The sequence below is a fragment of the Mirounga leonina genome, unplaced genomic scaffold, assembly GCF_011800145.1.
Source record: "Mirounga leonina isolate KUSES-001 unplaced genomic scaffold, KU_Mleo_1.0 Mir_165, whole genome shotgun sequence".
Classification (NCBI taxonomy): Eukaryota; Metazoa; Chordata; class Mammalia; order Carnivora; family Phocidae; genus Mirounga; species Mirounga leonina.
The window spans coordinates 73,732,094-73,759,150 of NW_023270415.1; the positions used below are offsets into that span (position 1 = coordinate 73,732,094).

The 27,057-nt window shown below is 47.9% G+C and overlaps 2 protein-coding genes across 3 annotated transcripts in view; one reads left to right on the top strand and one right to left on the bottom strand.

The window, feature by feature from the left end:
* Positions 1–27,057, top strand: part of TG (thyroglobulin) — a 244,568-nt gene that overhangs the window by 146,289 nt on the left and 71,222 nt on the right. The window contains exon 42 of the mRNA XM_035011980.1: positions 96–298. Coding sequence (XP_034867871.1) covers positions 96–298 — 203 coding nt within the window. The remainder of the gene's footprint in view (positions 1–95; positions 299–27,057) is intronic.
* SLA (Src like adaptor) overlaps positions 7,191–27,057 on the bottom strand; it is a 34,795-nt gene continuing 14,928 nt past the window's right edge. For both annotated transcript variants that reach the window (XM_035011979.1, XM_035011978.1), the window contains 6 exons: positions 21,118–21,217; positions 20,236–20,322; positions 17,259–17,362; positions 14,883–15,014; positions 9,838–9,970; positions 7,191–9,247 (listed from right to left, as the gene is read on the bottom strand). In XM_035011979.1, the coding sequence (XP_034867870.1) occupies positions 9,034–9,247; positions 9,838–9,970; positions 14,883–15,014; positions 17,259–17,362; positions 20,236–20,322; positions 21,118–21,217 (770 nt within the window). In that variant the 3' untranslated portion in view covers positions 7,191–9,033. The remainder of the gene's footprint in view (positions 9,248–9,837; positions 9,971–14,882; positions 15,015–17,258; positions 17,363–20,235; positions 20,323–21,117; positions 21,218–27,057) is intronic.

A 27,057-nucleotide genomic window follows, 5' to 3' on the forward strand; every position in this document is an offset into this window, starting at 1 on the left:
GCCCCGGTCCCCCAGAGGCACTGCAGACAGCACTGGGGTGGGTAAACTCCAGGTTGTAAGATCGCAAAGGGTAAAAGTCTTTCCTCTTTCTGCAGGTTCTGGCGAGGTGAGTGGCAACTGGGGGTTGCTGGACCAGCGGGAGGCTCTGACCTGGGTGCAGACTCACATCGGAGTGTTTGGTGGGGACCCTCGGCGCGTGACCCTTGCAGCAGACCGTAGCGGAGCTGACGTGGCCAGCATCCACCTTCTAACCACCAGGGCTGCTGACTCCAGACTCTTCCGGAGGGTCATGCTGATGGTGAGTCACCTGTTCTGCCTTCACCCTTGTTTTGGACACTGGTGAGGTGAGGTGAGGGGCCTCACTTACCTCTTGAGACCAGCTGGCTTTGATTGCTTGGTTTCCTTTATCCTTTGTTCTGGCGTGTGTCTTGCTCGTGGCCATCTTTCCATGGTCTGGTGATTCCAGGATGCTGAGGGGCTCCTCTAACTACTGTCCATCATTCTAAAGTGATGAAAATTCTAGATGGGGAAGTGTTTCCATTTCGGGAGATTGCCCCACTAGGGTTTAATGGTGTGAACTCTCGAAGACCTCTCTTGTCAATAGACAAACACAAGGGAATGGAGTGTAAGATAAGGAGCTTTCTGGTGGAAGGAAAGCTAACGATGAGGGCACAGTTTAGCCAATACGATGCTAACTACACCCGACATTATTGCCACAACAGGAGAGAAGTAGAACAAGAGAACTCTCATCTGCTTTCCAGTGTTGCTTTCCTGATCTTCTCAGGGAAATCTTCCCTTATGCTGTCTGGTTTAAACAATAGCCCATGCTCCATCTCCTGGCTCCAGTTCAGTTCTGGTGGCATTTCTTCATGGAGCACTATTGGGTGACTCATTCCTCTCTTGGAACTCTTCTACGTCATTGCTATTTCCTTTGCCAAAGGTGGGGAGGGGTGGCAGGAACCCTCGCCCACGTGTCTGATCAAGAAGTGACAGGCAGCTGAGTCAGCAGCCACAGGGTGAGGCATGGAGCTCCCAAGGTTTGGCCAACTGAGTCATTGATTGTTGAATAAAGGCAAAGAATAGAAATCAGCACTCAGGATTCTACTGGATGTTCCTGCTAGATGATGATGATGATGATGATGATGATGATGATGATGATGGTGATGATGATATAATCATACTGATGATGATGATAGAAGATTTTGATCATGACAATAACTATTATAGAAGAAATAACCTGTTGATCACAGCACAAGCCCTGATGGTATTGTCATTGATTAGCTTCTAATTTTATGGAGTGTCCAGTTTGTGTCAAGTGCCATGGTAGGTGCTGGAAATGTCATGCTAAATAATTCATGTGCTAGTTCTTGGGAAATTTATAGTTTGCTGAGGGGTGGGTGACAAACACTTAAAGAAAATATTTAAAAGAGGGTCTTAGGGCATTTGAGAGAGAAGCCCCCAACTAAGCACAAGGGAAGTAGTAATGTCCAGGAATACTTCCAAGGAGAAGGTATGTCTGAGCGAGATGTTGAAGACTGTGCAGGCATTTCACTGCGGGCAGAGTTCTGGCACTAAGAGACAGCGTGTCTTCTCACTGAGATCTGCCAGTCCTACGATGCGGGAGGGGAACGGATTCTTCATGTGCTGCAGTGATGGAGACTGGGAGGCAGGGAGCAGCCGGATTGCACTAAACACCTTGGCTTTCATCCTCAGTGATGGGAGCCTTTGAAGAGTTATGTGTGGTTTGGTTTGGTTTCCCATTTTAACATTTTTAAGTGTATGGTTCAGTGGTATTAAGTACCTTCACAGTGTGGTACAATCATCACCACTAATCATTTCCAGAACTTTCCATCATCCCAAACAGAAACTCTGTACCTATTAAACAATAACTCCCCATCCCCCCTGCCTCCCCCAGCCCCTGATAACCACTATTCTACCTTCTGTCTCTATGAATTTGCCCAATCTAGGGACCTCACAGCAGTAGAATCATACAAAATGTGCGTGTGTGTGTGTGTGTGTGTCTGGCTTATTTCACTTAGCATAATGTCTTCATAAAGCCTCATCCATGTTGTAGCTTATATCAGAATTTCCTTCCTTTCTAGGCTGAATAATATTCCATTGTGTGCATAGACCATATTTTGTTCATGCATTCATTTGTTGATAGATACTGGGGTTATTTCTGCCTTATTGTGAATAGTGCTGCAATGAACATTGTGCTCTCAAAGGGTTTTTAGGCAAGTAAGAAACTTGCTCCCCTTTAGGAAGACTTCTTAAAGGCGAGTGGAGGATGCATTTAAGAGGGACAATCCTGGAAGCAGAGAAAGCAATGATGAGACACTGAAGTAGCCAAATTACGGAAAAATAGAGCACCATCAAGACCAATGCCATGGACCCGCTAATGATTCTAAGGTCATATAACCACAGTCAGGCATTGTCCGGCCTTCCTGGGATCCGAACCTTTGACTGTCAGGAGAAGGATAGGAGTGACATTGTTTGGGCAGATATGATGCTGGATCAACATTGTCACCATTCCCAACAGAAAGCAGTACTACCTGCCACCTTGCCTATCTCTTTCAGCCATAGGAGCCTTCCAACGTTCCTTGAAGCGTCCATGCTCTGTTTCGCTTCCTACAGGAAGTTCCCTCTACATGGACACCTTTATCCTATCGTCCTCTTTGCCTGCTCTATCTGTCCTTCAGGGAATCCTTCCAGATTTTTTAGCCCAGGACCAGACCCTCTTTATATGGCTTCCGCTGCCTCTGCTTCTCTGCACATCATTTATCATGACTTCCCACCAGTAAAGAATTATTCCCGCTTCCCAGTCTCTCCCGCACAAGACTGTGAGCCCCAGGAAAGCGGGGGCAGCTGTGCCTTGTTCTCACACAGGGCCTGAAGCCCCCAACACAGCTGTCCTAGAGTAGATGCTCCATAGTCAATATCCGGGCAGTGAATGAGCAGAAGAATGGGGGACTATGCCCAGGGCCCTCCAGGCTGGTCCACTTCCCTCCCCACAACCACTGTCTTGTGTTTCGTGTCCTTTGATCCAGATTTTCCTCAATATCTCCCTCTCTAGTGGGCCCATCTTCATTGCACGAGGTCTGAACCCAAGCATCTTTCAATTCCTGGTATTGAAAACAGAACTTCCCGACTTTGAATGCTCCTGAGAGGGTTTCCCCAGAGGCCTCTCAGAAACCAGACACTCGGTGGGACCTGGAAGACACCAAAAATGACTTCCAGTCGGCCCAGAAGGCAGAATTCTCTTTTTGAAAATTCTGGAGACTTGAGGTGTTTGGGGAATTTCAGAAACTAATCTGTTTTAGCAAATGGTAGTGCATTTAAAAATGAACTCTCCATCTGTTTTAGTCATTTAGAAGCAGCTTTTACAACTGCTCCCAGCAGTCTTTGGGACGCATGTGAAATTATTTGGTATTTGGAATCGAGAGAACGAAAATACTTCAATACATTAGCGGTTCTTAAACGTGTTCTTTACCAACAGATGTTTGGGGGAATGGATGTGAGTTGGTGATATATTCTTGGATAAGATGTTGTCTTTCGGCAAATCTAGAGGCCAGGGCTGTTGAGACACCAGGCACGACAGGCTCCTGTGATAATTAATAACTGTATTTAGATTATTTGGGGCCACAAGGCACTTCCGATATATGATCTCATAGACTGCTCACACTGATTGGCACAGGATCTTCATATTATTTGCAATCTGGAGATAGGAAGTCTGAGGCTCAGAGAGGTCTAGTGACTTGCTAAGGAACACATAGCACAGAAGGAGCCGCATTAGGGGCTAGAGCCTAAAGCCATATCCCGTGTTTCCCCCACCCTATGAAGTTGTTTCTCCGGAGAAGCCTGGGACCCTCCCAGGGCCTTAAGATCCCAGCCTTGGGCAAAACCCTTCACTCTTGGAATCTTCATGGATAAAAGCAGTATGATCAATTCTGTCTCCCAAGGGCTCAAGAAGTTGCCATCATATTAGGCTTGTAGAGTGCCCCGCGCACTGTAGGAACCCAAGAAGTCCAGGTTCCCCTTGCCTTGCTAAGCGAGGGCAGTTCCAAACCAAAGCAGGTCAGGGGAATTTGCGCCTGCCTCCGGGGCCTGGGTTGAAGAAGGAAGAGGGGGTGACATGTCGCGAGCATGCACTCTGTGGCTCTGATGACCTGGCCAGTTTTGAGAGGAGACAGAGGAGGTCATGTCTGCGGTATGATTCGCAGGCCCCAGAAGAGATTTCCATTGCCCTCCTACACCATTTCCCTGAGGGAGTGCCAGGCCTCGTGAATTGGCCTCAAGCTACATATTCCTGTCTCCTTTCCTGCTCCATTCCTGCAGGAACCCTGCACTCCAGGCTCACTAGTATCAACATTCCTAGAAAATGCCATGCCTTCTGCCACATCTTTCCATTGCCATGCTGTGGTCGGCACGTCCACTTCTCCACCTGGAAAGTCACTCCCTTCTTCAGGGCTCAGCTGAAATGGTGCCCTCTAAGCCTCTCTCCATCTCTTAAAACAGAACAATTCTCACGTTGGTGAAGAGACTTCTCTTTGGCAATTTTTTAGGAATCCTGCCTTGTCTTACACACTGGGTATTTTTCTAGCGCGTCTTACTCCAATTCTGTTATGACTGAAAGCTTGACAGGGCCCGTGAGCTTTTCGTCTTAGAATTTCCTTAATGCTTCGCACAGCCCTGGGTGGAATAGGGCACCAAAGCCCGTGCTGAGTTCCATAACACTAGGGGAGGGGCCTGAGCACTGTTTTCTCCTGTTTTTGCACAAACCTCATAGTTCGAGCACTTTCTTCTCCGTTTCTCTTAATCAAAATTGACTGAACTGTTCATGGATTCCAATACTCTCATCTATATAAAATCCACTGGATTTTCTGACGTTATTTCATTATCTGTAAATTTTGGCAGGTTGATTTCTATACCCTTTGGACAAAAATGCTCAGCTGCTCTAGCAAAGATCCAGCACTTAAGGAGCTTAAATAATAAATATGTTTCTTTCTCTCTCTCTCTTTTTCTTTCTTTATCATAATATTTCCCAAAGTGTCTCATGATCTCTGGGGGTATGGGTTCTTTCTAGGTGTTTCTCTGCCATCTGAGGGCCTTGTTCCCATCTGCAGGGTGGAGTCTGGGCAGCTTGGACAGCAGGAAGGGGATAGAGGGAGAGGGGCCAGCCCTGCTGACTGAGGGAGGCAAGGGTACCCTCCCCCGCAGAGGTCCTCTCCTTATATGCAGCCCTGCAGCTCATCGGCCTTTCTTTTCCTTTGACATGGTCATTCTTGCTCCTGCTTTTCTTCATCATATCAATCTTACTATTTAAACAATGTCTTGCTTTCTGAGTCTTCTTTATGACTATAAAGCTCTTATTTCATCCATGTTTACCTTTGTCATCTTTTGCTTTCTCCTCGCTTCTTTGACAATCAGTTGTTCTGTGAGCTTCTTGAGTTGAAATCTGAGCTCATTACTTGTCATTCTTTGTTTTCTGGTCAATGGGTTTCAAGCAATAAATGTCCCTCTTACTGTTGTATCAGCTCCACCCTGGACATTTGGAGAAGTAGCAACACGTCCTGTATTTGTATGTCTTTGATTATTTCTTGTATTATGTTCTTCTTAACCACAGGAGATGCATCCCTTTTTTCTAAGCTTTTAGATGCATAGGATTTTAACCCATCCTTTTGCAAATTGATTTCTAATTTTATTTCATTATTATCATGGAGCCTGAGTTGGAGAAGGCTGACTCTGAAATTTATTAGACCTAATGAATTCTTCACTGGTTGGCAGAAAAGTTGTACAGTGTTATCAAGATCCTCTATCTGCCTATCTACTTATCTTTGCTTGATCTCTCCATTTCTGAGAGTTGTGTGTTTAAATCACCAAATAAAATGATCCATTTATCTATTTGTCCCTGTAGTGGCTGCTTAATATATTTTGAAACTGTATTGTTAGATTAACACAGGTTTGCTCACTCCTATCTTCTTAATGCCTCATCTTTTGTAACATCTCTCTTGGCCCTTAAACTATGTTTTTTAATTTAATTTAATTTTATTATGTTATGTTAGTCACCATACAATTTATTTTTGCCTTCAATTTCATTTTGCCTCAAAATTCAACACTTGCCCTTTGTTCATTTTTGCGTGAAAAATTTTCCAACCCTTTATTTTGAAATCCTGCATTCTTTTGTCTTAGAGCTTACAAGTTATCACTACGTGTCAAGTAGATAATACAACACCAGAATTTTAAAAATCTATTCTCTTCGCAGCAACCGGTATGTTCTTTAAAACACGTGGATGAAATGATAACCTTCCCCTAATTAGATCCTTCCAAGGCTTTGCCTTTCTCCTAGAATTCACCTTAAGCTTCTGACGCTTCCATCCAGAACTCTGCAGGACCTGCCTCCCTCCTGGCAGCCCTCCCTCCGCCCCTCACTCTAGCTCACTCAGCCCAGCCACTCTAGCACTTCTTCCAGTTTCTTCCACAGGCAGCCTTGCTCCTGTCCACAGGAATCACCTCAATTAACTCTACTGCCTTCGGTTTTCCTTTAGATATTTGCCTGGCTGTTTGCTGTTCATCTTTCAGGCCTCAGCTCATATGGGAGCTCAAACGCATCTACTGGCAGGGAGGCCTTTCCTAAGCAGGCATCTAGGTAAATGAGTCCTCACCCCGTCACGCTCAGGTCCAGCAGCCCAGGTTACTTTCTGCACTACCTTCCCTGCCGTGACAAAGTTTCTTGTTTATTTATGATCTCAAGCTCCGTGATATCAGAGACCTCATCTGGCTTTCACTGCTATAGCCCTAGTGTCTGGAGCCACGTCTGGCATTTAGTAGGTGTCCAGAAAAATATGTGTAGAAATAAATTCTTGGAAAAACAGAAAGCCGGGGTATCACAAGTGATCCGCAGAAGTTACCTAGGTGAGGCAGAATGCTCATAGCAATTGCTAAGAAGTTGTTCTCTCCCCTGACCCCCCGTGTCCACCTTCAAGTTTGATAAGACACCCTCCAAATTCACAAAATCCAGTTTTCTTAAGGCTGCACTTCAAGAAAAAGCTGAGCTGCTAACCAGTGCGGTTCTTCTTGGTGTTCCTTGCTCTCACCTCTCTCCAGGGGCAAGTTTGTCTGAAAATTCAAGACCCAAAGATGCTTCCGAATGAGCCACCCACCCACCTCGCCCAGAAAGGTCTCCCCACATGCCAAGGGTTAAATATTTATTAGGTATATTTTAATCAGAAATAAATACATGATTTAGCAAAGTGTAATGCTTCCCAGTTAGAAATGCCTCTGAGTGCTCCCCGAAAGTTCCCAGCATACTAGTTACAACGGAAAACAATGCATAAGACACCGTACAAACATCTGGCTTTTGCGAGGTCACCCTCCCTTGTGGTGGAAGTCAGCGTCCACAGTGTTATATTCATTTCCCACACATCGGCTGGCCCCTTGAAATGGCCTTTAGGGGTTCTTGGGGGAAACCGTAAATGTCTTCTTGTATAAACACACAAGAGTCTGATGATACAGAAAATCACATAAATGCATATACACGTAACACCAGCACAGTGATCTCAGATCTACGGAATGCGTGTGGTGAACAGACAGACATTTCGTATCAGGCAGCGAAGGGTTCCACGGGTACCCCTCCCCGCCGAATCCCTTTGCAACAGGGGAAAATGAGTCATGGGTGCATCTGCAGCCCCCTTCCTAACAAGATCCGGATGGGCGGTCTCAAGATAAATACTTCTCCTTTTCTAGAACTTTGCTGTGCTTTCTCTCTCATCTCTTAAAATTAGTAGGACAGAATTAAAGCCACTCTGCCTCCCCTCTTTCCTGGAGCTCAGCAGTTTTCTTCATGTGGCTGCCAGGCCCTTCTTAGAATAAAATACTGATGATACAGAAAAATCACATAAATGAATTAATCCTTTAGAATTAGAATTAATTCTTTAGCATTTAGTCAATTTGCCGTTTCCAAAAAGGCCAACCATTCTCGCCTACTCAATCCAGCTGCACTTACCCTCTGCGAAGGTGCCCTGAGACATGAGCTCATGGGCCACCATTGCCTGCCCCAGTCCCCCCGGAGCCATGAGCTGATTTTTCCTTCTACAACCCACTCTCACGATATTTGTCTGTAGATTTTTCTCCCTGTCTATACTGTGGGTGCCTCTGCTGATCCTTTTTTCTTTTATTCCCTTTCTTTCTTTCTTTCAACCTGACATGGGACTTAACACAGTTAGCTCTTCAGGCAACCATGAGTAAACAACTGATGCATTTTTGTTGGCAAGAGTCCCAGCCTGTCAGAGAAGCTCTTTCTGTGCCGCAAAGCCACGGCTGGGGAGACCAGGAAAGCTTGCACAGCTCTAAGGCGACCCTCCCATTTTCCCACAAGCAGCCTCCCTCTCTCCCCTTTGCCTCGCCCTCTACAGAGACAGGGAGGCTGTCTGATTCCTGGCACCAGCAGGCCACTGGGATCTCCTGATTCAGGGATGATAAGGAAGATTAACATTTAGTGTCACTGAGTTCCCTTAAAAAGAGAGGAGCTGCATACCAAAGGTCTCTTTCTGGGTTGGTTAGAAAAGCTTGTGGCGGGGGACCCATTTGCAAACCTGGACTGGCCAGACCGCAGCTTGTGGCTCATCTTCTTCCCAGGCTTTTCTCGCTCCAGAGTTATCTCCAATGAGCTCAGAGTGTGACCATCTGGACAGTTCGTTGAACAGTCCTGTGCACTTTCTTGTGAGATAATGTCTTTATCTTTCCCACAAACACAACGAGCACACACACATACATGGGGCTCTTCTGAAATGTTCCCCGATCACATCGTGATTCAACATTTCGTGATGTCTCAGTACTGATCAGACACCAGGGAGGGGTTCCCTTTGTCATGATGTGGACAGAGGAGAGGTGAGTTTGAGTCTTCATGGGCCTTTTCTTGGCTTCTGGAAGATGTGCGGCTCCCTAGGGGCCAGGGAACCATGCCTCCCTGCCAGATCCCAGGTGACAGTCCCAACCTCTGTTATCTTGGGTACACACAATGGTGTCTGTTCTAGGCTAGTCTTCAAAATATGGTGGCGATGAGAAGAAGGAGCTCTTCCTCTTGCTCCCACTGTATATCAAGGACATGCTTTTCTTCTTGCGATCGAAGGAGGTGTTGTCATCGCTGGTCAGGGACAGGTAGGAAGCGATGCTTTCTCGAAGGCCATAGCTGAAAAGGGACTCATCTACACCAAGTGGGTTCCTGGCTCCCTCAGGGTCCTCTTGCAGTCTGTGAGTGCGAAGAATGGGGACAGAGGAAGGGAAAGAAGAGACGGACATAGAGAGAGGAAGAACAAGAAGATGGGAGAAGGAAAAAAAGAAGAAAAAAAAGCCAGGTTAATATTTCTCTAACTTATTGTTCTAATTCTGCTTCTTATATTTGTTGCCATGTGATCTTGGAGAAATCACTTAACCTCTCGGAACCACCATTAACTCGAATGGCTATAACTTCCAACTGCAAATTTGAATGAATATTTCTTTATGACTTTTACAAGGAAGAGTAGATTTTCTTCATCTCCCAGGCAATTCTGATCTCTGATTTTCTTTGAATTTGCCAGTGGAATGTTAGGATCAGTGTTTGGTTAAGATAACTCACTACTCCCAACTACAGATATCCTACGAAATGCAATGGCAGTGAGGCCTGAAGCTGGGTTAGGGTCTCCCAGGGGACAGTGGGATTCTTTGGGTTGCAGTGTCCCGCTCAGCTCTCCACAGCGAGGGCTGTAGCCTGCTGTATTTTCAGCTGTCAGGCTCTCACACAGGTTTGGGGGTGGTCATGCATTCATGCAGGACACACACACACACACACACACACCCCACCTGGGCACCCTCTTCCAGTCGAAGTTCTTCTGGCGCAAGGTGACAGGCGAGTCAGGGGCCCTCACGGCCGGGGTGGCCGTGCTCTGAGTGAGGCAGGGTGTGGTCAGCACACAGCAGAGGCCATCAGCCACCTCTAAGGAGGGAAGCAGACAACTGGTCAGTGACCCTGGGATGCCCCAGCCAGCGTGGGGTGCAGGGCCTGAGGGACCATCCAGTACAGCCCCCTGGTTGTTCACATGGGGAAACTGAGGCCAAGATAGGAAAGAGGCATGGCAGGGTGGAGAGTCAGGTATCCAGTTGCTTAAGAAATGTTAATGTGCCCTGAATATGTACTGTGCTTAGCTCGGAGGAGGAGCACATGAAGCAGTAAGATTTGCTCCAGGAATTCTTAATCTCAGGAAACAAACTGAGGGTTGCTGGAGTGGGGGGTGGCATGGGAGGGATGCGGTGACTGGGTGATAGACATTGGGGAGGGTATGTGCTATGGTGAGTGCTGTGAATTGTGCAAGACTGTTGAATCACAGATCTGTACCTCTGAAACAAATAATGCAATATATGTTAAGAAAAAAAAAAAAAAGAAAAAGATAGCAGGAGGGGAAGAATGAAGAGGGGGAAATAGGAGGGGGAGATGAACCATGAGAGACAATGGACTCTGAAAAACAAACTGAGGGTTCTAGAGGGGAGGGGGGTGGGAGGACAGGTTAGCCTGGTGATGGGTATTAAAGAGGGCACGTTCTGCATGGAACACTGGGTGTTATGCACAAACAATGAATCATGGAACACTACATCAAAAACTAATGATGTACTGTATGGTGATTAACATAACAATAAAAAAGTTAAAAAAAAAAAAAAAAAAACAAGAGATGGAAGTTCCGGGAAGAGCCAATGGGAAGACGCCTTCTAGAAACTAGCCTCTAGTTGTGGAAGGTAAAGAGGTGACTGCTCAGCCAGGAAATGAAGAGAAGGACATCTGAATTAGCATAGGTTAAGGATTAAATGGGAAGTGAGGCCGTAGCAGCTAGGAATGTTGACTGACTTTCTTGAATCTTTTACCATCTTTGTATAATCTCATGTTGTCATGGAGCCTTTAGAAAATGAAATTCAAACCAGAAAGTGTGATTAGAAAAAAAAAAGATAAAACTGACTACATAACGGTTAAAAAAAACAAACAAACAAACAAAAAAACATTGGCTCCAGGATCAACTACACTTGGATTTGGATTTCAACTACGCTCCTGATTGTGAATCCCTTTGACCCTCTCCGAGCCTCAGTTTCCTGGACCACACACTGCGAGGACAGGCTAACAAGTGAGAACAGCTGACAGGAGGCCCGGCCTCTAGGGTTTCACTCTCGAGCATGGCTCCATCACGTGTGCCATGTGCAAGGTGGGGTCCAAGTCCGAGGAACAGCGCTTTCTCGTGCACAGGTGGCTCATGCATGTGCAGGAAGACAGGAGAATAGAACACGCCCAGAAAGAAAACAGGAAGGAAGAGGGAGCGAGCAGGAGGGCAGGAATAAAGAAAGATGGGAGGGAGGGAGGGGGAGGGAGTAAACACAGAACAAAAAAAGAAAAGATACCAGAAAAGAAGGAGGAAGACTTAGACAAAGATAAAGGCAAGCAAGAGAAAGTGGACAAAGGAAAAAATGAAGAAGTATCTCTCTTCTCTAGCCTGGATGCTCATGCACAAAGAGAATGAAAATTAAATAATCCATTGCTTCCCCTCCCCCTAACATCCCTCCCAGGGTCGCTCATCTCCCCAGGATCATCAGGTTCTAGCCTCCACCTCCCATGGCTGTGGGAAAGCTTTGGTTCTGGCTGTGCTCAGACTTTTTTTTTTTTTTTTAAAGATTTTATGTATTTATTTGAGAGACAGAGAGTGACAACCAGAGAGCATGAGACAAGGGAGGGTCAGAGTGAGAAGCAGACCCCCTGCTGAGCAGGGAGCCCAATGCAGGGCTAGATCCTGGAACTCCCAGATCCATGACCTGAGCTGAAGGCAGACACCCAACTGACTGAGCCTCCTAGGCGCCCCTCAAGCGTTCTTAGAGACAGAGAAAATCCAGTGTGGCTTTGTTCAGGTTGTAGACCCCAGTGCAGGGGGCACGGAGTGGCTGAGGACATGAGACATTGCTGGCTTGCAGCAGGACAGAGCCCCCTGGCCAGGTTTAAGGGAGCACATTTACTTCTGGCCGTCTCCGCCTCCCAACTTATTTAGGGAGCTCTGGGTGCTCTTGCCAAGGAACAAAAGGAGGTTGTAGCTGAAGAAGCAAACCCAGGCTAGCAGAGTGTGGCAGCCAATAATGCCTTGTTTCTTGGTGTTCCGTCTGACTTTCACCGTGAACTCAAATGTCCACCCACACTGGTCGAAAAATGCGAGATTGGACCCTGAGATTAGGGGGAGCTTAACTGGATGTGCATCTGTCCTGGGCTGGAAATTGAAACGACCTCCCAGGTTAAGAGGTGAGGGAGACGGAGCTGGACGCAGACTGAAGCCACCAATGCCAGGAGACAGCACGGGGTGGAGGGGGTTTGTGAGAGGTTAACCCTGAGGGCGAGCCAGAATCCCCACAAAGAGTAAAAGGACCAACACCTCCAGCACCCCACCTGAGCGCAGTGCTCAGCTAACCCCCACGCTTCATCTCAGCGCGGCCCCCGCAGCTCTGAGCGGCAGTATTTTTACGCCCACTTGGAGGAGGATCCCTGGACTCAGGTCACTTGCTCAAGGTCACAGAGATGTGATCCGAACGTGCCTCATCGATTCGGAACCAGATACTTGTTCCGAAGGCAATCCATTACCTCCAAAATGGGGGAGAGAGAGGTCCTATCTGCCTCTGAGGTCTGGACACACTCCCCTCAGTTTCCCCACTCTGTAGAATTTTCCAGAACGCTTATTCCTCTCACACACCTGGGCTCCCAAACACTCTACATTCAGGGGTCCCCCTTTTCAGGCCTTTGCTTTCCTGGCCATATTTGGGGACTTGTGCCCCACCTCCTCTGTCCTCTCAGTCACCACCATGCATGGGATCTTTAGGGGCCAGACCTTTACACTCATGGTTTTGTGTTTGGTCCTAACAATAGTCTCATAAGAGGCATGGGGACTGAAGTCCCCATTTTAGAGATGAAGAAACTGAGGCTCCAAGATGTTAATGAATTTTCCCAAGGCACCAGGTAATAAATATAAGCCACCTGGAACACTAAGATGTCTGTTCAGAGCCCTTAGCACAAAATTTTTCTGATTTTGTGTCTCTGGGTAGAATCTGGAGGGAGGTAAAACTGGCCACCTTGTTTCCATTTGGGGGGTCCCCAGGGGCACAGGAAGCCCCTGACACAGTGGCCGGGGACATATTTCTGGAAGGCAATGCTCTTGCATTGGGGCAAGCCGCTTGGGTGCTCTTGGCCTGGACGCCTCGTGGGTCTCCCAGTCTGTACAATCTTTGCTGGAACAGCATCCTTTTCATGTTTGCTTTTGTCTATGCAAAACTTATGGTCTCCCCACCCCTCTGATGATTGTTATTAAAAGCCAAATACCACAACCAACCTTTACTCATAATCAGTAAAAGTCGACTATCTCCAGGACTCCCTTCCTCTTTCATTTTTAGCTAAGCTGCTAGGTTTCCAGGCATCAAAGAAGTAACATTTGGTATCACTTATTTTGCATTTGCCCCATTCCGTAATTACACTACATTAGGGTACACGTTACATGAACAAGCCAGTCATTGCCACCACCTGCCAGGGGGCTGTTCGCATCCACCTTGCATGAACGGGGTGCTGCAGCTGAGAGATGGAGGTCTCTTCCCAATGTCTCCCAGAGCCCGGCTCCGAGCTTGGGCCTGTGTCTCCCAAGAGACCATTCCACCTCTATGTCCTGCCCTTCTTCTCACTGGGCAGGTGTGATAACCCAAGCCCTGTGGGCTCCTTTCACCTTGAAACGCCCTTCAAAACCCCACACCCTGTAGAATGCTAGCAAAGATACCCAGGGGTGTGAGGTCTGGAACCGGAAGTGGGAAGACACATACAACGTGAGAGCAACTTCTTCCTCCCTCTAACAGGCAGGGGAAGGGAGGAGGAAGGAGGAGTCGTGGTCTTGGGGACAGCGGCCAATGTGAGCAGGAGCCCACCTTTACGTGTCAGGCCCTCCCCTCAGCGCTTTCCCTCCACCATCCCGAGGATTCCTCACAACACCCCAAGGCACAAAGGCAAACAACAAGCCCGGGGTTGCCCAGAAGATCTGGGATGTGAACGCAGAGGTTCCAGAGCCAACTTTTTACTATTTCCGCCTTATCCCATGGGTAAAATGTCACCTCCTGACCTGGCATTCAGGCCTGCACAGTCTAACTCTGATCTCCTCTTTTGACTCTACTCTTCCCTGTCACCTCCATCAAAACCCTCTCTGCTGCTGCCGTCTTGGAGGGCACTCCCCATCCTGGCGGTGTGGAACCTGGGACCTCCCTCCTGGGCCTGGAGAAGCATCTCCAGGAACAAAGTGCAGCCCCGGTCTTTAGAGCTTGCCAGAAAAGCCAGACTAGGACACAGTTCACTCGGTCATGAGGCAGAGGGACCCCATTCGAGGGAAAGGCCGGCACTTATGGGAGCTGAGAAGACAGGCAGTTGATCCTGACTCCTAGCACATATCAAGAAGGTGGCTTCCTGTTGCCTTGAAGGCTGAGGAGGATTTTGCCAGGCAGGAAGGGACACGAGTGGCATTTCCAAACAAAACCTCAGGGGTCCACGAGGAAATGCCAATAGTTTGCCATTGCAAATATTGAGGTATTCTATTTCTTTCCATCTGCATGTGGAAAGAGGGTGAGGGTGAGGTCGAGATTAGCTGCATTTTACCTACTTGCGCAGCCTTCGCAGGCAGCCTGTTTTAACTTGAAACCTACAGTCTGCATTAACAAGAAAAGAGCAGATTAAGGGAGCAGGGTGAGAGCCAAGTCAGTCACCTGGCATGAATCAGGGACCCGTGCCTGTCCTAGACACAGGCACCACGGGGCAGTTAACCAAGAGGGGCTTCATTGATCTGTCCCCATGGGGTGCTTCTTACCGGAATAGTGATTCACCAGGTCCTCCAGGCACTGGAAGGTGAGCCTCGGGGAGATGTAATACCAGTTGTTCGGCAGGCGAAAGATGCGGTAATGCTTCACCTGCCTGTGTCTCACCGAGAGAGAATAAAAACCTGTGGGAGACGGGGGCCGGGTCAGAGGCGTCCCACGTGGTCCCCGCCGAGGGCGGCGATGGAGAGAATCCCTCAGCCTTGGGATGCAAGGAGAATACCCAAACGCAGATGTGCACTCCTGCGTTTGGAGGAGCAGCTGCTAGCACCCCGTCTTCAGGGACTGCACTCACTCTGCAGACACCCCAGGAGCGCGCTCCTTTAGCGGCCCCACCACATTAGCCGCACAGATTTTTAGGTGCACCTGCTTAGTCTTTGCTCTGTGAGCCTACCATTCCAGGTGCTTCCACATCCTCTTCTGGAAAGCCACCACGTCATACCACTTTCTGGTCCCTGCTCCCTCTTGGTTATGCCTTATGCTTGGTTTTCTCAGAAATTTGGAAAAAGGAGCAGCTAAGACTTTTTCTGGGTATCCCTAAGAAACATGTCCAACATGCCATTTCTCCTTAAGCACCATGAAGGTAGTGATGCAGTAGGGGTTAGGAAGGGCAGAAGTTGGGGCAAGTATCTTCCCCTCTCCTAGCCTCGATTTTCCCAAGTGGAAAGTGGGAGACTTGGACCTAGGTGCCTTCTGCTCTGTCCTTTGGGTCCCAGGAGTGCAAACACTCACGAGACAGTGAGTGAAGGGCATGAGCATTTACTGAGTCTCTGCTGCCTCTCCGGGCTGCTCATGGGCTAAGCTGTTTCCAAGTGCTGTCCCCAAGTATGTTACAGATGCAGAAACGAAGCTCCGAGCCCCTGAGTGCTATGGCCAGAGGCACGCAGCTTGGAAATGGCAGATCTGGGGTCTGACCCTTGTCCTGATGGGCATTCCTACCTTTGCCCCAGGCCTGCCCTCTGAAGCCCAACATGCATCTTCCTATAACACTAACAGGAACTGGAAGTATGGTGAGCAGGTCAAAGGTGGCAGGTGGAAAATTATCAGAACTTTGCATACCCAAGGGAGCAGAGCCTGCCACCCGCCCACCCCCAGCCCAGCCCTGGCCCAGCTCGGCTGCAGATCTGCCTGAAAGCGTCTTTATTTTTAGATCAGCTCTGGAACCTCAAGCTGGGTTCCTCCCTCACTTGGCCATGCCAGCTTAGAAGTCCTATCTGAGTCTGGGTCTCCCACCTCTGGGGACTGCCAGGGCATGCACAGGAAATGTGGTCTTTGCTTTGATCTTGTTTTCCCCTAGCACATTAGAGTTTTTGAGAGAAAAGTTGTCTTGAATTTTCTAACCATAGGTAGATGGTCCCTGCTTCTCCACAGTAAGGCTGATGCTAATTTTGGTGAAGGGCTCGAGCTCCAAAATGTACTGGCCCTTAGTAGGTATGTGGGAAATACTCTCAGATATTGCATTCCCTCTTCTCTGATATTGAGGATATAAGAAGCAGGCTAAGAACCTGAATGTATCTTTTGTTTTTAAAATGGTGTTATTCTTAGTTAGTCTGGGAAAGCCCTAACTGGGAAGGGTCTTGCTCCTGTGAGTTAAAGTGTTTACCACACCCCAGAAACTGTGCTAAGTACCTTCCTAGTGCCAATCCCCTGTTCTAGGAAAGGGTACCCAGGCTTAGTGAGACAGGTGCCTGTCAGTAATGCATACAGCCAAAACTGGAATTCAGAGCCCTTGTTCTGAACCACGACAAAGAGTCCAGCTATTTTGTTTTCACTGAATTACTTAATGTGTAAGACGTAAGGAAGTTGTAACGATAATGATCATAGTGCGTAAGTAAGGGCATACATCTGCCTGTCCTGATTCTCTAAGATGCCTGAATTCATCGTAGGGCACAGTGGAAATCAGTGCTGAAGGTCTCCTGTGTAGCAAGAGCACTATAAACGTAGTTATAATTGCATATGGCACCCCAGATGAACATACTGCCCTCGGAGAAGTAAAGGACCCGCCCAAGGCACAGAGCTAGCGAGCGTGGGCCGGGCCTAGTCCCAAGCCTGCTCACTCGGGCCCAGTGCTGCCTACACCTGCTCTTTGTTTTGCTTCCCAGTTGAAGGGACATTTCGCAGCGGGAGCCTGCGGGGCTCATTGAGTCCGGCCGTGGCCTCACCCTGCCAGGTCCCCCGCTCCCTGGCTCTGGGCCCCTAGCTTTCACTCTGGCCTCTCCGGGGGTGTGTGGGCTGCAGGGAGCTCACCAGATCGGATGGGTTTGCATGTGTTGTGGGAGGAGGCAAAATGAGCCATGTCATGAATCAGTCCAGAACAAAACCTGCTGCTCTCAGCCCCGGCATGGAAAGGGGAGTCGGAGGCCACTCACCTTTCTTCGTCTCACTCTCTCGGATCATGAAGGAGCCCATCTTCGTGTCTGGCAGCTGGAGCAGCTCCTCTGCCTTGTCTCTGCCCAGCCCTTCAAACAGCCAGCTGGGAAATAGAAGGGAAGGGAGGCATGAGTATCCTGAGCACACCTTCCCCCAACCAGGCAGGTGGTGCTGAAATTCAGAGCAAGGTCCAGTTCCTATAAAACTGTTGGGATTCAAAAGAGGTGGCCAATTGGCCCTTCCTCTCTCCCTCCCTCCCTCCCTCCCTCCCTTCCTTCCTTCTTTTAATCATTCAGATAAAATTCCGGAGTGCCTACCCCACGCCAGGTATTACATCAGACAACGAGGCCACAAAGATGCATAAAATACCTTTCTCATCTTGTTCTCAAATGCCAGCCAGACCGTGCCCACTCTGTATTATATGACATAGAAGCATGCTAAACCTCGATAAGGTACCGCGATAAGGTTTGGCATTTTGTTTAAGGTCTCTGCCTTGTATTGTAGCCTCCCCACCGCTCCCTCACCACCCCATGAGGGCAGCGACTATGTCTGTCTGTTTGGGTTTGTCTTTGTGTCCAGGGTATTGAGCTTGGTGTGTATTTGTGAATGAATAAATGGGCACAAGAAAGACATGGTGGTGCATAATTCCACCAACTTAACAAGCCCCACATTGCATTCATTATATTCCCCTCCTATCTTCTCTTGTTCAACATATTTTTAAAAAAGTTGTCATTGCACGATGCATTGACATGTGTTTCTGTATTTCTTGCTTTTTTTTTTCACCTAACAGTAAAAAAAAAAAAAAAAAGCGGTTGTAACACTGTGGTCCAACTTTCCAACAGAATGTTCACCTTCCATACGACAGCCAACACTCTTGAATATGCTTTCGGAAGCAGCTCCATGCACAAAGGAATCTGTGTTCTAAGGAAGTGGGCACTTCCTCATTTTTCAGAACAGCCTCAGACAGATCCCAGCGTGGAAGAAAATGCTTCGTTAGCACTTGGCTGGAGTGTACTCAGAAGCAATTATACCTCCTTTTTAACAGTCTCCGTATTTCAGGGAGTGAACCCTGGCTTTTAATCCATAGGTCTGAACTAGTGCATATGCTGTGGCAAATATTTATGCTTCACTGCATCACATCCTTTGCTATCCCCAAGGCACACAAGCGAGTCCTTTTAGCACCGTGGCTGCGAGGCTGTTATTAGACCATAGACTTATAATCAGATACCATTTATTTATGTACTGGCCTCGAAGAGCACTTTTTGTGTTAAGATCATGATTCGGCCTAATATTTTAACTACCCCTTTAGTTCTGCACAACATACGCGCTTAGTGTCTGTGACCAATATTCATCGTCCCAGGAAATTCCACTCATAAAAATGAATACAAGAAAAACAATAGCGATAGCCATATATGAATACTAATTATGGGCATTATGCATATTATAGGCATTGAAATCTGATCCTCACATACACCCTCTAAGAAGGGTAGTCTTGCCTCCCTTTCACTGATGAGGATACTGAGGGTCAGAGTAAGTAATTTGTCCAAGTTACTGCATATCAGCAACTGGTAAAGCTAGACTTGCAATGCATTTTCCTCGGACCTTGAATTCCATAACCATTCTCCTGCACCGCCTCTCTTCCTAGTCGATATTTTAAAGACATTTATTGCATCTACTAGAGGGTAAGCTCCAGTGGGCTGTGATTACATCTTACTCCTCCAGGCTCCCCACCACCGAGCCCCTGCCAACATGCGGTACCACATCTTCAACATGAAAGTGTTGATGCATGTTTGCTAAATGAGCAGATGGGTCAGTGACACGCAGCTGACTCGAAAGAGTTACTTTGACTGACATCTCTTTCAGACCATGGCTGTCACAGCTTCTTTTGTCCCACCTCTGCTCCCCTTCATCATCCTTGGCTCAGAAATGGCTTTTGGTATTCATAATCAAAATCTGTGACATTGCAGTTAAATGCACGGAGTTACATTCTGCAAAATACGCAGGCAGTTACCTCTGCTTTCGGCAGGGGTGAGTGTGTAAAGCTGTTATTTCTGGACCCCTCCAAATAAAAAAAGTAATGCTTCTCTTTCTTCCTTCCTGTATGCCGAGGTCTGGCCTTGGTAGCTTGCCAGATGAGGAGACTGGGGGTCAAGGAGGTGAAGTAACTTTCCCCTGGCACTTGTGGGGGGCTCCTACCATGGAAGCCAGGGAGCTGAGCCATGCGTATTCCAGCCCAGGGGTGCTGGTCTCCAAAGCCCCCCATCTGCACACCTGCAGGGGAAGGTAGTGTGCTTGTCTGCTTCTCTCTCATGCCCGATTCTTTCGAATTTCTCCTTTTCGGCCTGACTTCTGCATTTGTCAAGTTGGGTACGTAAGTGTTTTGGGCAATAAGTGTTCTCTGTGTTCTGGATAGGATTTGATAAGAATCTAGCTAAGATGTACCAAGTGCTTACTGTAATGCTGGGCATTGTTCCAAGAACTACCCATGTACTATCCACCTCATCATCCTCACAGCCCTGTACTTTGGTCTTACTATCTATTCTGGCCCCTGTCATTCTGTATTGTGATCTCTGTCTGACAGATGAAGAAAGGAAGCCAAGACAGGAGCTGTTGAGGAGCTTGCCCACTGTTGCACGGCCTGCAGGGGACAGAGGCAGGACTGCAACCCAGACAGGCTGACTTTTAGCAGCTGTGCCCCTTTGATCACGGTTGCTGAATGTGTATCGCTATGTGCCAGGAATGCAGCATTGGAGCCGAAAGGTCCAGCTCCCTTGTCTTACTGATGGGGAAACTGAGTCTCAGATAGGGCAAGGGGTTCGCCAAGATGACACCCTTCCTTATGGACTGAGCGAGAGTAAGAGTGACTGTCTGGAAACTTCCTTTCCACGGTGCCACACCGGAATCTCTCTGTGCGTGCTCAGCCATCACTAACATCGATATCATGCTTCGTAGATGCCATTTCAGAAATGTACTCACCCGTGGTAAACTCTGGCCACACATATTCCAGGAATATAACTCTCTCGACCAGTGCTAAGGGAAATGGCTTTCCACCAGCCCCCTTCGCTGGAAGAACAAGAACAGACAGGAGAGGGTGGACGGGTGAGTGGCAAAGCGAACTCATGAACAGAGTAATCAGATTTAACCCGGGCCATGTAAGGCCGTTTCTTTTTCAAACCCACCATTGGCCAAAGTTCTCCATATGAAACTATACTTTTTAAGTGTCTCCCTCATTCCAAGCTAACCAAGAACCCTTCCCACATAGCTGACACTAGCCACCTTTTGGGGATCCACAGTGAGTGTGTCAGAATTGGGGGCTTTTTAAAACCAAATGTTTACTATGCGGAATTACACCCTGCAATATAACCAAGGTAGTTTGTCTGTATCAATGAGAATCTAAGTAAAAGGAGCTTAGAGCCCCCTATCTGTTCTATAGCCCATTTTGAGTCATGGAGAGACAGCAGGATGGAAGGCAATACTTTGTTTATCATCAGAAGCTTTCTTAGACCCCCGGGTCCTCCTGCCTGAGCCCCCACTGCACTGGTAGAAAATATCAACACTGCATGGGTGGAAGACGAGACCAACGTGGGAAGCAGAAGTTGGACCGTAAAGGGTCTCAAAAGCCAAGTTAAGGAATTTAAATTTAACCCACCAGGCAATGGGGAACCACTGAAGACTTTAGAGCACTGGCAGTATTAAAAATTAAGCCCAAGGATCTGCTGTATGGGCCAAATTTCTCAACTCAGAATAGGACCAGGGCCCGAGTGGAGTTGGACAACTATAGCTAAAATCTAACGATTCCCATTCAAATTGAGTTCACCCTTTTTAAGGGATTGTGAAACATTTGGAAAGCCAACTCACTCAGAAATCACTCGTAGTTTCTCCCCTCGGCGGAATATGGGGGGGCTGATGTCAGGAGATGGATAATCACTCAGCACAGCCAGGAAGTCGCTATCCAGTCCTGGGGAAACAAAGCCAAGGTGTGTTCTCCTTCACAGGGAACCAAAAGGCGACCCACCCCGGGGAGGGGAGGGCCAAGACGAGTCCCTCCTGTGGACTTCTCAGCTGGAGATACATGACTTGCTTTGGAATAGCAGTTTATAGCAGGCTCTCCTCTCCTCAGGGATGGTGGCACAGGGAGCTGTAAGGAACCCCGAGGTCGGTGATCCCCTTCCATTTGCAAGCCCACCTTGGCCCTGACATTCTCCTCTGAGAAGTGGGGATCCTGAGGTCCTTGAGCTGGAGTCACAAGATCTGGCTTGAAGGTTTGCCGCTGTGTCTACTGATCCCTGTCATCTTGCCCAAGTCCCCAAATGCCTACTAGCCTCAATTTCCCCATCTTTAAAGTGGGGCTAATGCTACCTCACTGCAGGGTCCATCTGGAGATGAGATGAAATTATGCAGCAGTGCCCCATGAATGATAAGGGGCCATAAAAGCTTCTTTTATTATTACCCTCCCTGGGGCCTGTGGGTCCCCATAGTTCACATACTGGGATAGGGTGTGTTGTGATTGGGCTACATGAGTTCTGAGGACCCGCCGGGACTCAAAGACTCTAACTCTGAAACTCCCCAAAGCACTTCTTCTTTGTAGGATATAAGGCACCATGCTGGGGGTCTATTTAATAGGGACTTTGGGGTAGGGGTGGGAGAAAAAGTAACTGCTTTTCATCATATGTACATTGAAAGTAATTCTAGTGACATTTTGAAAAGGAAAGCATTCTGTCTGGTTCATGTGAGTATAGCTTACTGTCAGCTAGAGAAGGAGTGATAATATGTGAATTCACTTTTTGGCACTAAGCAAAATCCTGTTTTATACAGCCTTAGCGGTTTGCTGGAATTTGGGTGCATTAGATGCGAGGTATAGTTTTTGGGAAATAATATACCTTAAGAATGGGCTGATTCAGTACCTGTTTGCTCTGATGTTGGGTTTATCCCTCCATCTGCTGGCTGGGCATCTGAACTCAAAATTCTGGGTAACTTACCATGTATTCATTCCCTCAGCAATTGTTCATTGAGTATCTGGGCCAAACATGGCGAACAAAGCAAGCCAAGTCTGCCTGCTCAAATAGAGCTCACGTTCTAGAGAATCCATAAATAATCATGGGAAGGGTCATCACCCGCCCCCTTCACCCCAGGAAAACCGGAAGAAATCCCAGCACTGGGGCATGGCAGTCTTGGTGGCCCAAACTGGCCACTTTCTGGGATCCAGACACCCCCATGCTGGGACTTCTAGACCCCCACCCCTTACAACTCCTATGTCCGGGACTCTGTGGCTCACCAGTGCCCGGACAGAGTAACCCCAAAGATAGCTTCAGGAGTAGAATGTGTGAGAGTGAATCAGAAGCTACTTACCACCATGCAACAACACATTCAGATATATTGTTCATTTGGGGAAGCTGAGCCACAGACAATAAAGCAGATGAAAGCAAGCACTTTTAGGCATGAAATGGAAACCAAAGTGATTCATGCTGGCTGAAGTCGCTGAAAGGAGTCAGGTCTCATGAGAAGGAGCAGGGCCTGGCCAGGGAATGGTTGACCCAGCAGAGCCTCCCCGGAGCCTACAGAGACCCCTCCCTCCCATTCTGCTTTGCTAGATTTAAAAAAAAAAAACAAAAGGATTCTTTCCTTGTGTAGCCCAGACCCCAGCTCAATAGCAGGAGGCAGCACTGCAGTTGGACTTGAAACCAGAAGTCCCGAGTTCTGATAAAGGGTGGATCCAGATTTTGTGAGGCATGAAGCTCATGCAAATTTGGAAATCCTCCTTAAGAAAAAGAACAGAAAGGAAATTGCAAATACAAAACTGGGTATAGTCCCTAGGAAGCTGAGGTGCCCATGAAGGGGGGCCCCACACAGAGGATCTGGTCAGCTTCCCAGTAAAGCGGGCTGATTTTGAGGCTGACTTTGCACTCTGAGTGTGGCTGCATCCTTCCCCTCTGCGGCCTGCTTTAGTCTGGAAAAAGAGGGGTTGGGAGACACCTTCATGATGGAAATCTGGGTTAATGGTCCCAAATATGAAGGAGCCGCTTATTAACATGGTCTCCACTGCTCAGGAGCAGTGTGATGAGCCGTCGTGTTCTTCTCAATTTGCCGGGATGCCGGGTCCCCAGAGCCCACGGACAGGCTGCTCCCTCTGCCAGGAAAGCACCTGCTCTCCCATTTCTCATCCCTCCCACCCCCACCCCCCACCCCCGGGAGGTTTGTCTGGTGCTCCTGCTTTACCCCCACCTCGGGGTAAAGCTCTAGGCTTTTCCTCTGAAGCAATTACCCAGGTTGTATTCTGGAGTTTGCAGGACTCCCGGGGAATGAGTGAACTCCACAAGGAGCTGTCCTCCAGCCCCCGCCCAGATCCTGCTGTCCCATCTCCGATGCTCAGGGCAGGTTTAAGGAATGAAGATGAGGAGACATCCCTGTGCTAACGCAGCCCAAGGGAAGGAGACCTGATTTGTCGCAGCAGCATGGTGGGCGGTCATCGCAGAACCAGCCCCTTGTGAAAAATGTGAAAAACAAGGCTGGAAGGAGAGGCACAGCTTTTGCTATCTGCGACCATCACAGAACCTTGAAATAGACCCTGTGTCTCTGCGGGGGTTGGGGCTTTGATGTCTGCTTCACCGTGAAGACTGTGAACAGAACAACCGCCTCTCCTTACTTTAAAAACAGAAACAAAAACCACGATCCCATTATCAAAACAATTGTCTCAATAGCGGAAAGAGGCTTCAGGGGCTGGAGAATTTCAATTTCACAATACCAGCGTGGAGCTTCCTGTGGAATTTCCGTAATAGTGATGTTTTTACAGCAATAACACTTCCATGTCGCTGAGAAAGCCTCGAGGTGGGGCTTTTGCTTAAAAGCGATGGCCTTGGTGTGGTCCTTCGCTAGGGATTTCATGTGCATTCCTGCCACCTGTCTTACCAGGCCCTGTGGTAACGTACACGCGAAGTAGGAAAATCAAGTTCACTCCTAGAGCTTGAACACACTGTCAGGTCCCCCTGCAGCCCCAGGTTTTGGGGAGAGCTGAGCCCTGGAATTAAATCAGATAAGTGATTGGCCTCGGGGAGAGGCACGGACCGGATTATCGCAGATTTAAGATAAGGAAACAAAGCTAATGAAGAAGTGTGTCTCGCATAGGCAAGAAACCCAGAGAGGATTTTTCAGAAGAGAGAATGGGCTTTGGAATCAATCAGACCTGGCTTAAATTCTACTTCCATCACTTAATTGTTCTGTGATTTGGGGAGAGATTTATTTTTAACCAATCTGAGCTTGATTTCTTCATGTATAAAAATGGGAAATACCAAAATCTACCCTGTACGACTGGGGTTGGACTCATGACGCAATGTATGTACAGAACCCACCTCCATGGAGCAGTTGGACGGGGGGGGGGGGGGGGGGACATGCTAATATCATGTTTATGGGATGGGTGGGATTAGCATCACATAGTCCAAGACCAATTTCAGCCAATGGTGTCCTAAATTTTGAAAAGCCTCTGGATGTGCAAATTTGAAAATATTCTGTTCTTCTAAAAACAAAATCCATTTGGTGAGAACAGAAGATGAAATCCGGAAGACCAGATATTTACTGATGGCTCAACTTGAAAGTGTGTCATAGTGAACGAACTGTACAAAAGTGTAAAATGGGAAATGAATCCAAAAAAGGAAGGAGACCCAGGCAGAACTCACTAGCCACAGATATTACTTGGTCAAAGGAGGACAGGCCTTTTTTAGCATTATTATGCCTCTTGGAATCATTACCATTTCTTTTTAAATGCTAAAAACCTTTCAGTAGTTTCCATTTATAACTCTAGCAAAGCCAGCCTTTCAGGACTCCCAATGCTCCATACAACCCTAGAGAATATATATTCTTATTTAAAAAATGAAGAAACAAAGGCTGGGAGAGTGTTTAGTAACCTGCAGCAGGAGCATGAGGGTTGTTGAAGCTCCTGGCCATGTCCCTAGGCCACAGAGCTCTCCTTGGCATGTAATTACCAGGCTCTCCCCAATTAGCGCTTGCTCCTTGACAGGTTGGGACAAACGCTGACTCCAAATGAGGTTTCCAAGTTGGCACCAGCAGCCGAGTGCAGTTGGTTGGCAAGGAGCTAAACAACCCAGTGCTTTCAGCTTCTGGTTTTGCACGCCCTTGAATCGTGCCCAAATCCATGGCCTCCAGAGGGTCCAAGCAGGCCTTGCTTTCAATGTCTTTTACAGGAAACATACACACACAACTAACCAATCAGACGGGGCTGGGCAGACTCGCCTGATAGGAGATCTACCAAGTTCTGTTGATCACCACAAACCATAGGTTGTACCCGTGGGTCCTATATTGTGGGTTGAAAAGTGAGGCACAGTGGTCCACAAGTTCTGTTCTGTCCCACGCCTTGGCTGTCCCATCTCTGAGATGAAGCAGATTGGACCGAGTAGATCTTGAGGCTCTCAGAGGGCACAGCGAGGTGGAGAGACTAGCTCAGGAGCACATGGTAGCAGGCCGAGTGCCTAGTCTAAAAACCCAGTCACCTAGCGGCAGAGGGGGCAGACTCTGTCCCTGGCCACCTGCTCTCCTGATGCTACTGAATACCACCAGCACTACTATTTACTTAACAGTGTCTTTCTTTATGTTAATTTGCTTTAAAAAAACCCCAAATCTTTAGCCCCATTCTAGGCACCGTGAAATCATGGTCTGATGGACGAGGTGTATTTTGTATGGTCTCCATTACAAGGGCAGAAGTTGTACATTCAGTGTAAAAAGTTGAATGATCACGTTCCACCTAGAACCATCTCAGGGGCCAGAAGTGGGATGAGTAAGACCCAGGTGGAAAAGGTGGGTCTAGTCAAAGATCTGTTGCAGGTTCCCTTCCAGGGCACTGGACTGTCTGTGATAGAGATCACTTCCTGTGGAGGCTGGGAGGAGGGAGAATGATGTGTGTAGAGCACTAGGAATCATGTCTGGCATGCTATAGAGTCACTCCCATCATCCCATTTTACAAGTGAGACCAGAGGGACCCTACGGAGACAAACTGACTTCTCTCATTGCTCATCGGGTGTTAAGAGTAGGGGCAGGACTAAAAGTTGGGTCTGGGGATGAAAACTTTTGGCTCAAACCAGGGGGCTTGTAGGAAATTCCATGGGTTGTTCCCCTCCACCATCATCGAATTCTGATGAGCAGATCTGGGGCGGGGCCCAGTGATCTGCATTTTTGACAACTTTCCGGAGGCTCTGATGCAGGTGGTCTGAGAATCATTCACTGGGGAAGTGCCAGGCTGGGTCAGAGACCTCCCTGCCCTCTTCTTCCTCCTCAGAGCCCCTCCCATGTCTTCTTTCCATGGGGCAGCACCCTAGGTGCTAGGTAAACGCCCCGCTTAGCGCAATTTCCATGCTTGCACAGAAGGGGGTCTGAACAGTGTCTGGGTTTGCATTATGACCTCTGTCAGTGAGATCAGGCTGATAAAAGGTGAAGAGGGGAAAATAAAAAAAAAAGAAGGTAAGGTGGGGGAAAATTGTACCTTCAGATTCTATTTAAGGTAGAAATATGTCATTGCCCAGCTACATGGGAGTTCCCTAGGTCTTACTCAATTCTGTACTGTCCGTGTCTGGTGCAGAGCAAGAGTCTGAAATAAGGATAGGATTGTAGAGAAAATGAGTTATGTGGGTTGATTGGCAAGCAAGTCATGGAACCCCCAATTCGACTGCTTTAAACCTGCTTTTTTCGGGGGGAGGCATTTAGACAGAGCCTCGTGCAATCAGGTTACCCCCAGTGGAGTTTAGAAAAGTGATTCCTCCACATTTATCAGGCGACTACTTTGTGCTGTCAATG